The sequence below is a fragment of the Drosophila subpulchrella genome, unplaced genomic scaffold (genome assembly GCF_014743375.2).
Source record: "Drosophila subpulchrella strain 33 F10 #4 breed RU33 unplaced genomic scaffold, RU_Dsub_v1.1 Primary Assembly Seq354, whole genome shotgun sequence".
NCBI classification, from domain to species: domain Eukaryota; kingdom Metazoa; phylum Arthropoda; class Insecta; order Diptera; family Drosophilidae; genus Drosophila; species Drosophila subpulchrella.
In genome coordinates this window covers 11206105-11218439 of record NW_023665577.1, presented here as the reverse complement: position 1 = coordinate 11218439, position 12335 = coordinate 11206105, and the positions used below count along the sequence as shown (strand labels likewise).

The 12335-nt window shown below is 46.2% G+C and overlaps 3 protein-coding genes across 5 annotated transcripts; all 3 read right to left on the bottom strand.

The window, feature by feature from the left end:
• Positions 1-3479: 3479 nt before the first annotated feature.
• Positions 3480-6517, bottom strand: LOC119560411 (autophagy-related protein 13 homolog). Its single transcript, XM_037873846.1, has one exon. It carries the CDS (start codon positions 6225-6227, stop codon positions 4656-4658), a length of 1572 nt encoding a protein of 523 aa, XP_037729774.1. The 5' UTR covers positions 6228-6517; the 3' UTR covers positions 3480-4655.
• A 473-nt stretch (positions 6518-6990) lies between these two features.
• On the bottom strand, positions 6991-8776 carry LOC119560263 (trichohyalin). 2 transcript variants are annotated; one of them, XM_037873630.1, is made up of 3 exons: positions 8640-8776; positions 7659-8505; positions 6992-7601 (listed from the first exon to the last, which is right to left on the bottom strand). In XM_037873630.1, exons 2-3 carry the CDS (start codon positions 8427-8429, stop codon positions 7062-7064), a joined length of 1311 nt encoding a protein of 436 aa, XP_037729558.1. In that variant the 5' UTR covers positions 8430-8505; positions 8640-8776; the 3' UTR covers positions 6992-7061. The 2 variants fall into 2 exon arrangements, with proteins under 2 accessions (XP_037729557.1, XP_037729558.1); XM_037873629.1 differs by lacking the exon at positions 8640-8776 and having other exon boundaries at positions 6991-7601; positions 7659-8631.
• Positions 8777-8893: 117 nt separating this feature from the next.
• Positions 8894-12256, bottom strand: LOC119560262 (dipeptidyl peptidase 3). 2 transcript variants are annotated; one of them, XM_037873626.1, is made up of 4 exons: positions 12128-12210; positions 11577-11795; positions 11204-11510; positions 8894-10900 (listed from the first exon to the last, which is right to left on the bottom strand). In XM_037873626.1, exons 2-4 carry the CDS (start codon positions 11738-11740, stop codon positions 9005-9007), a joined length of 2367 nt encoding a protein of 788 aa, XP_037729554.1. In that variant the 5' UTR covers positions 11741-11795; positions 12128-12210; the 3' UTR covers positions 8894-9004. The 2 variants fall into 2 exon arrangements, with proteins under 2 accessions (XP_037729554.1, XP_037729555.1); XM_037873627.1 differs by lacking the exon at positions 11577-11795 and having other exon boundaries at positions 12128-12256.
• Between the last annotated feature and the right edge of the window lie 79 nt (positions 12257-12335).

Genomic DNA, 12335 nt, shown 5'->3' with positions numbered 1-12335 from the left:
TTGGGCCTCTGTTTAGAAAGTGATAAATAAAATCATCAATAGATCATAAAATCATATATGTACATATTTTCTTTCGGTGCCCTCTGTCACATGGTTGGAAAAAGGTGGTGGAACCTGGAAACCGGGAACCTGCGAGACTTTCGGCACGTAGCAACGCCCAGCTGTAAGTTTATTACGCATGATTTTATGCTGTTGTTTACCAAAAATTCGCCAAGGCAAGGCAAGCCCCAGTCCACAGGCCCTCGAACTGTGACTCGGGCGTATGAGCAACATGTTAATGCTAAGACATATGGAAATCGGTGCGGAATGTGGAAAACTACAAGCGGATGCAGATGCAGTTGCAGTGGGTGTCTAAAAATAAATTCAATTATGCTCTCTATTATTGCAGCTGGGTTCCAAAGCCGGCAAACCAGATGGACAACTAGTACTGGTGCTTGCAGAGGTGCCATTTGGATTTCTTACGAGGGGGTGTTTCTCAAAAATGTTGAGCTTATAAATCTTTAATTTAATTATAAAGTCTGTATTGATAATCTCTTTTAAACAATTTCTTTATCATAAGTACTACTAAATAATTATCATTATGATCTCTTGATGACAACAAGTCTATTTAAAAAGTATTATAATAATGTTTAGAAGCTCGAAGCAACAAAGGATTTCTATCAGAGGTTTGTAATCACCTATGTATGTCTGCATTTATAAATCTGTAATCTGTATAGCAGATTGTATTATTATCAGCCGATCGAAAAATAATATTTCAATATTTTCCGAGTTTTTATTATTTTGTGCTGAACAAGGCATACATATTATCGGAAAAGCAACTTTGGAAGGGGTTTTGAGCATTATGGCCACGCCCCTGTATAACGTGGGTTTCTCTTGGAGCTCAAAACCCATTGCAGCTGCAAGAAAAGCTCATAACCTGAGCTTCCAAGCTCGTTCATTCATCTTTTTGTCGATTTCTGGGCTTCGAGGCTGGCTCGCTTGACATAAAAATTCCAAATATGCGGTCGTGTTGCATAAAAACGCAATTATAGCGCTGACCGCGTCCGCATTGCATTTAGGCCCTGTCTTATCGCCATTTGTTGTTTATCGTTATTGCTCGAGCGAGCTTATCAAGAAATTTCGAAACAAAAAACAGAAATCCACCTTACGGCTGATTTTACTTGAACTGAAACGGTTTACCTCGGCACGTGAATACAATCAAAAAATTCCGCTGCCCCAAGAAGATACAGTCTGACCTCCATAACCTGAAACACTTGAGGAAAACATAAACATTTTTAACTTTAACTTTTACTGTATTAAAGTACTTCTTTTGAAAAAATATATATTTTACTAGATCTAATCTTTAGATGGCACATTAATATTAAAATTGCTTTGCCAAGACTATGATAAACAAACAATCTGTCATTTGAATATTTTTGATATTTTTAACTTTTCAGAATGGTTTTCAAGGATATTGCATAATTTTCTATGCCTTGAATCAGAATTGCGTAGTCTTAAATAATTGTTTTGACAACTTAACAACGTTGATATTCTTATAGAGCACTGTTTTTCCGAGGCCAGACTGTAAATAATTCAATTGGATGTGCGTGGGCGCCGGAAAAGGGGGAAAACCCGGGGAAGAGACTACAATCCGGTTCCCGTGGGCAGCGTACTTGGAGCGTTGGCACCGGCTGAGGAAAAAAGTAAAATGCGAGACGTTCGAAAGCAATTTTCCCGCCTGCCAAAGTTTGCATTTCATATGCAGGCCGAAGCCAAAAGCAAATAAATACATTCATTTGTTGGCAACGCGTCACCAAATTGGCGCTTGGCAACAGCGAACTTCAAACAAAGGCGGACGGCGAAAATGTTGGACAATTAAAACCGAAAGCCAACACAAAATCTGTGTGCATTTGTGTTTTCGAGTGGGTCCCCACACAAATGCAGTGCCGGCGACCTGTTGTCGCCAAGGTGCGATCGTTAAGTTATATCTTTCGGATCTATTACAAAGTTCGTTACCGGGGCATGCTTAGAACAGCCCGTAGTCTAGACTCTTCCGCTGTCTAGATTCTATTTTTGGCAGCAGCTACACAAGTAGTTCTACCACAATCTACGGGGATCTTAAAAACTGAGAGCTTTTTGATAGTATTACAAATTGGACCATTTCTATTCTCGACATATTCTGCTACCAAGTGGTTCCCATGGATATGGGAACTTATAAATATTAAAAAATGTAAAATTTTGGATACTTGGTAAAGAACATTCCAAGCTGTTGCTAAGCAGAAAATATTTCTGTTAATATCTAAAAATAATTCAAATTTCTATAGTATTACAGACTGTATAATTCAAAGTTCATATTTGAAATCTATAAAAATATTTTTGGTATTTTAATACTCTATATATTCTATTCTGAAATAATACACACCCAAAATATTAATAATTAAATTAATTATATTATTAAGTAAAGAAGAAGTTTAAAGAAGTTTGGCATTGAAACTCTCAAAACTCCTCAATAGTATGGTGTTAATAAATAGCTTGTTTTGTGAAAATGTCATAAAGAAATGTATAAAATAAACGAGAGGTAATATACGTCCAGCATTACTTAACTAGAATAACTTTACAAAACTTGTTTGTTTGACATATGTATGACCATTTGATTACGTGTATTTAGCAATATGCAGTTGATATTCGGAAACCCCAACCCATCCCCAGATACTCCTCAGCCCACCCACTCACGTGAAGGCAGCCAAAAGCGTGTACAGCTGTCCATGTGTTTTGCACTATGACAATGTCATTAGCACTCGAAAGAAAGAATCGGGCACAAAGCAAAACACCAGATAGCCTGCGGATCGGCGAAAAAAACAAAAAGTAGTAAGCGTATAGGTTCGTATATGTGCTTAGTTAAAAATAAAACTATTTAACCTCTACGAAGTCGTTGCCGTTGCCATAGTGACGTTAATTCGTAATGGAACGCCAGCTGAAATGCGAAAAATTGCAATCTCCCCGGAGTGCGCAAATACATGGTACCATATAGACTAACCCAAAGAGATATACTATACGCATCTGGGAGATCCAACAGCTGTGGGGAGATCGAGAATACTAATCGCATGTTAATTGATAACGACGACCACAACAAACTGCCAGTTAGTCAGGTGTAGCGCAACACTCCCGACTCTGACGTATATTATACAATACCCGATTGAGTGATAGAATACCAGGCAGCGCGATAAAGTAAGTATGCAAAATGAAAACAAATGGTAACCGGTTTAAAGCGGTGGAAAAACCCTTTGGGGGGTGTGTTTAATAAACACTGTTTATCTCGTTTCTCGTATAGGTAAGTCACATGACCTCGGGCCTCTCAGGAGGTGCGATCCGGAGTGGTCTGGATATAGAGAAAGATCCAGCATATACCTCTTTTGGCAAGGGTAACTATAGGGCATACTCCATACTATATGTGCAATCAACAAGTGACACGCCTCTTTAGACAGAAGTAAACATTTTGATTAGTGTCTTGATTAACAATTGCTTTTATTCATTGTTTATATGTATAAAGTTTCTTATCACTCTATGTTTAGTTTATTTTTTATGTATTCTCGAATTTCTATTCTCATATGTAGGCAAATTTAGCAATTTCAAAACCAAATAAATAAGCAACAGCGACCAACGATTAAAGATAAAAGAAAACACTAGCTGTTCTTTTCAACTTTCTGATAGTACCAATAAGTTAGTATAGATATATTTTGTTATGCATCAAGTCTTTCGATTAGTTTCGCTTTTTCGATTAGTGGCTATGCATTTGCATAGATCGAACAGTTCGTTTTTTAATCGGCCATCTGGCCTTTTTGCTCACTTACAACGAAAATAAACCTTTTGGCTTTCTGATTAATTGCTGTTATCTATAGTTATTTATGTACATACACGATTTTCTCACTTACAAGCAGGCGAAAGGCACTTGAACAAAGAAACAAACAAACAAACAAGCGACGAGTACACCCAACTTACTACCATATGCACAAGCTTTATAGCCGTCTATATACGCATATGCATGTGGCCCTTATTTATGTATTTGTGTCTAAAGTCTAAACTGCTGCATCGGAAACTTTGAAACGTGACATGAGCTCTCTACTCCTATGTACAAATTAGACGGACCTAGAGCCTACAAAAGCCTATATATACTATTTACATAGAGGGTAATATCAAATAGCAGCCTATCAACTCAACTTAACACAATGGCATATATAAATAGTGGGGCGGGTCCCATTTTTAGTTGCCAATCTTTGGACAATTTCAAGCAAGAGCTCAAGGAAAACTGTGGGTCTAAAATCCGATTTTATCTTGGAAAGTTGCATGAAAAACTACTGATTATTATGAAGGATTTATTAGCTGATAAGAAAGTGGGTTGTGCTAGTAAAAATAAAAACATTCATTCAGTTTTACACCCATACTTTGATCCAAGTACTTAACAAAAAGTATGTTCCCTAGCATGGTATAATTTCCTGACCCACTTTTAAAACACTGCATAAACCTTACAAGAAAAATTGAACCTTAGACCTTTACAATCCCAAGCTGTTTTCTCAAAATATTCCTTGATTTTTCAGATTATCCTTTCGTCTCTGCATATTGACCGCCCCTTTATAAATAAGAACTAACTAATGACACTTCTAGGGGTACAATTCCACTCAGTTGCTCATTTGGAGGCCACCACTGCTGCGGCTGCCCGTCGACGAGGAGCCCGTGAGTCCGAACTGCGAGACCAGCTTGTCGTAGTCCTCCAGCGAGGTCTCGAACTGCTCCAGCTGCCTGGACAGATCATCCATGGCGCTGGCATCGGCGGCACTGGTTGCAATCGCAGTGGCCGCTGCCGTTGGACCACAAGATACTCCTCCGCCGGATCCACTGGAGGCGGGTGGGGTCGAGGAAATCGAAGAGATCTCTGCCTGCAGTTCGTTGAGACCCTTGAGCGGCGGCGCATGATAGCACTCCCTGTAGAACTTGGCCAGATCGTTGACATGGGAGGTGGGCGAGGCGAAGGGAAAGTGCAGCTCCTTGAGCAGATTATCATCATCGTGCGGTGGTTGTAGCGCCGGTTCCGAATGGTGGCGATACGTAGCTGTAACGCTGGCCGGGATCAGCAGGCTCTTGATGGGTGACACCGAGTTGCCAGAGTTCTTCTCGAAGCTCTTGAAACCGGTGGAGTTATTGTTGAGATTGCTGATCGGGTTAAATTTACTGTCCTGTGGGTTATTGTTGTTGTTGCTGCTAAGCACACTGGGGGCTGTGTTGTTATCCAGGCGGTTGAGGGATTCCACGGAGCCGCGTCCCCGTAAAAGCCACTCAAAGGGCGGTGTTTCCGGCAGCACGAAGTCATCCTCTGTGTACTGCTTTAGCTTGCCCATATCAGCGAAGGCTCCGGGACGCAGGGGCTTCTCTATGTCAATATAGCGTCGATCGGCCGACCCCTGGTTGGGATTGAGCCCACCCAAGCCGAGTTTCTTGGCCACAGCAGTGCCATTTAGGAGCTGCTGCTGGTTACCTGGCGAACCGTTATCCGTGGCGGGCCTAAAGTGATCGGATTTCAGCATGATGGTGTTGCTCTCGGCCTGCGCGGCCGTGGGCGAGATGGTCAGCTTGGTGCGGTAGGCCACGGACATGACCAGCGAGCCCACTATGGTGCTCAGCTGGCCGATCTTCACGTGCTTGTGTCCCTCGCCCAGAGTGTGGACCTGCGGCCTGTCCACGTAGATCCTGTAGAAGATGCCGTACGAGTCGGGGCACTGGCGACGGGACAGCTTGTAGGCGGGCGTGGTGCGGGTCAGGGAGATGAGGGACTTGAGCATGATGCCCATGCGATTGTAGATGGCGTGGGCTGCCTTCAGGGTCTGGCCCTCGGGGCTTAGATCGTTAGTGGCCGGGGAGGAGCCGTTCTGGGGTGGAATGAGGTCCAGGGACCACACCTCCAGCACCATCTGGTCGCCCTCGGCGGTTTTCAGAGAGATTTCCACGCACAGCGGCAGGCGCTGCAGGATGCTCTCCCCGGTCTTGAGGTTCAGGGCCCGCTTGGTCTCGTCCAGGACCTCCGGATGGTCATGGACGGCAATGTTGAACCAGTCGCTGCCCGCCAGTGGGTTGCACTGCGTCTGCATCTTCTCGCCCAGTCGCGACTGCACCACCACCTGGGTGGACTTCAGGACCAGGAACTTGATGAACTTCTCCAGGTCCCGCTCCGCGGCATTCAGACGCTGCGCCGACATTTCCTCGGTTTTTCTTTGTGTTTGCGATTGTCTGTGTCCAAAGTTCGCTGTCTGCGATTGGACGTTTCTTTTTTCTTCACTTTTCTATTTCCGCGTTTTGTTTTCGCTTCGCGTTTTGCTTGCCTTAGCGTCGCGCACTTGGCTTTCTAGACACTGCTAAACGTAGTCGAAACTTGCCCGGGCATTCTGCCAAAACACTGTCATTTGTGCAACGCCCTTTAACTCGATTCCGTGTTATTGTTTGTACGCAAGATCACTCCCACTATTTTCGTTAAAAGTAAAAAAAATCAGCGTCAGCACTCAGTGTGACCGCGGGGAGTTATCGATAAATAAGGCGGAAAAATACTTTTTATACCAGATTTGTTTTCCTGCATATACTAAAACAATTCCACACGGTCACCCATGAAAAATCGAAACTAACATGGACTAGCGCCTTAATCTCACTCAAGTTCTTACGCACTGTTAGCGATATCCCTTCAGTTCCTGCGTACTGTCACGGTTTCTTTGTATATTTCCACTCAAGTGGTAGCTTACTGTCAAATATGCAGTTCAAATTTATAGTCAAGTTGTGTGTTAACCACACAAAAGTTACTCAAATGTTAACTTTAACAGAACCACTAAACTGCAACAGCCTTACTTTTTCCTAGTATTTTTTTTTTTACATAAAACGAAAATTTGAGCTCTTATCGATAACCCTTTCAAGCAGTCTGGCAACGCTGGCTGCCTAAATGAGACACGTCACGTACGCAGCATGGCGCGCCTTTTGAAATTGTATATTTTGGTCCGCATTAATAATAAACCCGACCGTCTTGAATTACCACCTTAAAAATAAGTCTAGGAATCGCCACCGCCCATTGCCTGCTGCTCTTCCCGGCAGAAATGCTCGCGATCCGTAGAGGTGAGAACATGTTTGGGCAGATACCGGAGCACGGAGGCGGGGACCTGGCCCAGCATGGCCAGACGCTCCTGCTTGATGCGCTCCTGCTGCTCGGCATCAGCTTTGGCCTTTGCGTCGAAGTACTGCACACTTTCAGCGGTGGCCTCCGCCCGCTTCCGCTGGTTGTCCTCGATCATGGCCAGCAAGGTGGCTCCGTGGTCCCTGCGTCTACGGTAATCCTCCAGCTGCTTCTCCGTATCCTGGTTGCTCATATCCGGAGCCTCCTGCTGCCGCGTAGCCATCTCAGCCCGCTTCAGCTGCAATTGGGCCATCTTGCGGAGCTCCACCTCCTGGCGATAGCGATCTAGCTCCTGTCTGGTGCGCCGGCGCGACATCTGCTCCTGCTGCATCTGCTGGCGAAAGCGTTCGTCACTCTTGGCCGTGTACTCCGCCTCCAGTAGATCCAACAGTAGGTTGTCACGTTGGCGTTTCTTGTTCTGCAGAGATATTTAGACGATTATTAGGGAATGAGTCCTAAGAGTTGTACGACTCACCTCTATTTCCAGGACTTCCTGGCCCAGACGTATGCTGATCTCCTGTTTCTTGCGCTGCATTTCCTGGCGTTCCTCCTCCAGCTCTCGTTTTCTGCGATCAATTTCAGTCTGCTTCTTGACGAGATCGCCCAACTCGTAGTTGTTTTGGGCCCGCTGCCATTCCCTGTGCTCCTGGTTCTCCTTGATGGACTGCAGCATGTCCTGCCGCTTCTGCAGCTTTTTTCGCTCCGCCTCCAGCTGCTGGGCGCGGTCCTCCTCCTGGATTTGCTTCTGCCGCAGCAGACTGAGCTCCCGGTCGTTCATCACCTGGGCGTGCTCCTGCTGACGACGACGACGGTGCTCCTCCATTTGTTCCGCCAAGGACTCTCTCAGACGGCGCTGTTCCTCCTTGAGAGCGGCCTCTTTCTCGCGTTCCTTTGCTTCCATAAGACAGCGTTCCTCGGCCATTTCCCGGGCCCCCATTTTCACGGACATTTGGCGCTGCCGGTTCCTCTCCTCCAGATTCTCGGCCAACTCCTTTGAGATGGCTGCCAGACGCAGTTGCTCTGCCAAGTCCCGCAGCTCCTCGCAATCCCGCCGCAATTGCTGGCGACGTTTCTTCTCCACAAACTCCGCGTGCTTGATCGCCTTCATTTCCTGCGTCATCGCTTCCTTCTCAATGAAATCCCGGGTCATGGGGTTCTCCTTGGAGAGCTCCAGACTGCGGTTCACCTTCTCCAGGTCGTGCTGCATCATCTGGAACAGTCGGGAGCTGTAGAAGTCGTGCTCCATGCGCACGCACTGCGGCACCTTGAACTGCGGTTCGCCGACGTTGAAAATTCCAGAGACCTTCTGGTTACCACGATTCCTAGCGGTTGCCATGGTGTTTATGACGGTCCAAACAGAAATACAAGAAATCGAACGAAAACATGAAATAAAATCAAATAAACATCACAATTGTTTTGACTGGCTTTTCAGAACTAAACATTAAGGTGTATTTACAATCTCCATTTTGATATTATATCTTGAAAGCATCCAGGGTACTTAATAGCTTTAACGTGAATTTATTAAAACTCAAATATAATCTTAATCGGGAATATATTATAAATAGCTTCAAACAGGTCCTTGTAGGTGTTCTCTGTGAATGGCAATAGCGATCTTTTTACCATTCGCAACAGACAATATGAAATGAAAAATACGTTAAGAATCTTTCAAAAATGTCCCCGTATAGACCCTTCAAATAAAAAATAAGCACATTAAATTAAAATTTAATCTTTGTCATTAGATGACCACTATAAAATTTCTCCAATTCGTAGCTAACATATTGGTTTCAAAATAAAGGCGAAAATGTTAAATGCGAAATGTTCTCAGTTGTTGAAGGCAGCTGGGAAGTACTTCTTGTCCTTCTCCACGATGGTCTCCAGCAGGTCGTCGATGTCGGTGGTGGGATAGCGCTCCACCCACGACTGGATGTAGCCCTCGTGGCTTGGCTCGTAGGTCTTCAGCTGGACCTTCTTGTCCTTGCCGATCAGCGTGTTGGCCTGGACGAGGATCATGCGCGGCTTCTTGTGCGCCAGGCAGATGTCCCGCCACTTGGCCCACGGATGCGAGCCGCTCTCGTTCACCTCCGAGTAGTGTTCGTACATCTTGGAGGCCGCCTCAATGTCGGCCGTCGATTTGTACACCTGCAACTTGGTCAGGAAATCGCCCAGCGCCTTCCTGCCCACGGTATCGATCTTGCTGCGGTCCACCGTCAGCAGAAGGTTCTTGCCATCCTCCGTTTCCTCGACCTTGACGAGGCCCTCGCCTGCCTCCAGCAAGACCTTCATGATCACGAAGCGGGCGCGGGAGTGGGCCTGCAGCCAGAGCTTGGACTTCGGGTTGAACATTTCCAGAGCCACGCCCATGCCGTTCCAGATGAGACTCAGCCAGTTGATATAGATAATGTTGTCCTGCTCTGCCTTGTCCTTGAAGCCGAAGATCTCCAGAATATCACGCTGCAGGGAGAGATACAAGCCCACGGCCTCGGCGCGGCATTCCTCGTATGAGGAGCCAATGGCGCCGAACTTTGTGTCATAGGTTTCTCCGGGAAGATACCACTTGGCGATGGGTTCGCCGGTCACCAGGTTCTTGGTGTTCTCCTTGTCGAAGTTGTACACACCGTTCTCGTCGATGCGGAACAGCTTGCCACTGCCATGACCGAGAAGTTCGTGGAGACCGACCTGCACCTCGAAAGCCTTCACCTTGTACTCCTTCATCAGGGTCTGATCCTCCTCGGAGAGGAAGGGAATGGGATCCTTGCGGTTAATGTTGGCCAGCACGTTGCCCAGCGAGACGTTCTTGAAGCCCTCATCCTGCCGGATTTCATCGTAGTTCGGGATATTGATGCCCGCTGGCACTCCGCTGCCCGCGAAAGTGAGCACATCCAGGGAGGTGAAGTCTGGCTTAAGGTAGGAGTCCTTCTCGTACGGCTCCGTCCAGGGCAGGTACTCAATCAGCTTCTCAGCGCGATTCACCAGCTCGGAGAACTTGGCCGAGCTCTCCTTGTTCACCATGGCCACGAAGCCCTCGAACTCAGCCCGACCTCCGGCGGGATCCCTGTACGTTTCGATGAAGCCAATGTAGGTCTCAATGACCGGTCCCTTGTCCTTGATCCACCAACGCGATCCGTTCTTGTGCTCGGCCAGCGAGCCCTGCTCAAAGGATCGGACGTAGTGCTCGATCATCTTGGACTCGTTTTCGTTGGCCGCGTACTTTTGGGCCTCCAGAAGATGCTGGTTGACGCGCTGCAGCAGCTTTTGGTAGTCGCCGCGGGTCACCCGGAACTGGTTGCCCTTGTACTCTTCCAGAGGAAGTGTAATACCGTCCTGCGAAGACTCCGCCACGGAGCCCAGCTTCACGTCGTATATGGTTTGACCATTTTCGACCACCTTGAAGGTGCGGCACATGTAGGGTTCAATGCGTTTCGAGGTCAGCCAGGAGTTGACGATCTCCGAGTCCTCCTTGGTGCAGTTGTCCGACCAGTAGGTGGTGACTCCATCGGGGGCAAAGCCCAGGATCTCGTTGCGGGACTCGAGAGCGTAGATCAGATCCTTGACCTTGTCGAAGATCTTGCCCACGCGCGGCTCATCAGCGTAGGCAGCGGAAGACTTCACGATGGCCTCGAACTGCTTCTCGGACAGATTGGGCACGATCTTGCTGTCGCCCATGCCTTTGTAGTTGCCCGCGTTGGCGAACACTCCGCAAGCGTAGACCAGGAAGCCCTAAAAATAAAGTTGGGAGAAGCCATAAAATAATGGTTACCAATATCTTAACTTATATTTATGGGTATTGTGGTATATCTCTTTCATCTGACGACTATATAATGACTTCATAGGTAAGGTAGGTGGAATTTGTATATGAAAAATGTTTCCAAACTGATCAACGTTTTAAATTAAAGTCTAAGTAACTCGAAAAACTCATAGAGAAGAATTGGAGGATTGTACAGAAAAAACCGGGAAAGCATTAATAACATAAGAAAGGGCTTTGAAGAATATAATTGATCACATGGACAATATCCTCCTTACCGTAAACTCATCCTCGGACACTCCCGCCGTCAGGGCCTTTTCCCTCAGCACGGGAATTTTCTCGGCCAGGAAGATGCGGTGCAGCAGGGAGAAGATAAGCGGCGCCTCTGGACTGGACTGGATCAGGGCGATGAGTCCGCCATCCCAAGAGGCCTGGCTGAAGTGGTGGGCATAGAGCTTCTCCTTCTCGGTGAGATTCTCGAAGGCACTCTTGCAGTCCAGATCGGCGATGGGCTGCGTGTTGGGCAGGACGAAGTGGGCGGTTTTACTGGCCATCTCGGCGAGTTGAGGAAGATTGGCGCTGCAGCTGGAAAGACATCAAGATAACCGGGTATATTAGATATCTGGTGATAAGATAAGCCCCATGAAGTACCTGTAACGAACGAGGGAGCTACAAATTCCCGAACTTCTGGCGACGGAGATTGGCGGTTGCACTAAACGGATTCTGGGAGTGCTCCCGTAATTTAGACGACTACGATACTGGCAAAGCCTGTTCAGTTGCTGCCGGGATCTCTGTAGCCCTCTGAGCCAAAACATTACTGGGAATTTTCGAAACTTTCCTAACGAAGACTTTACATTACTTGTCGCTCAACTGGAAAATGTGAAAAGGCTACTTTAATTTGGAAGATAAGCCAAACGGTTTGAGAAGCACATGAAAACTTGATGATGGATGCATTTTTATCTTTGGCCAGTCCACGAATCTGCAGATGTGGCAGTTAAGCGGGGTTTTGCCAAAAGAATATAGAAAACAAAACGGTGGCTAAAAAATGGAGCCCCAAAACGTGAGGGACTTTCAGATCACACGAAAATATGTGGATGTTTCAAAAACTACCGGGTTAGTCATCGCAGAACAAACAAAAACCCGTCAGACAATCGTGTTCCATCGGGTAACCATAGTTAAAATATAATTTCGTGCTTACTTACCTTTTAAAGGTGAGAAAAATGCAATAAAGAAAATGCCGACAAAATTGCAAGTTGTGCAAGTAGTATTACCAGCTGCTCTATGAATTTTGTTTAAAAAATAACCTAATTTTGGGCATGTTCCTCGCCGACATGAGAATGGCTATGAAAGGGTGGGATAGTTTGAATTTCCATTTAACGCTTAAACACCACCCATTACCACTTAAAAAGT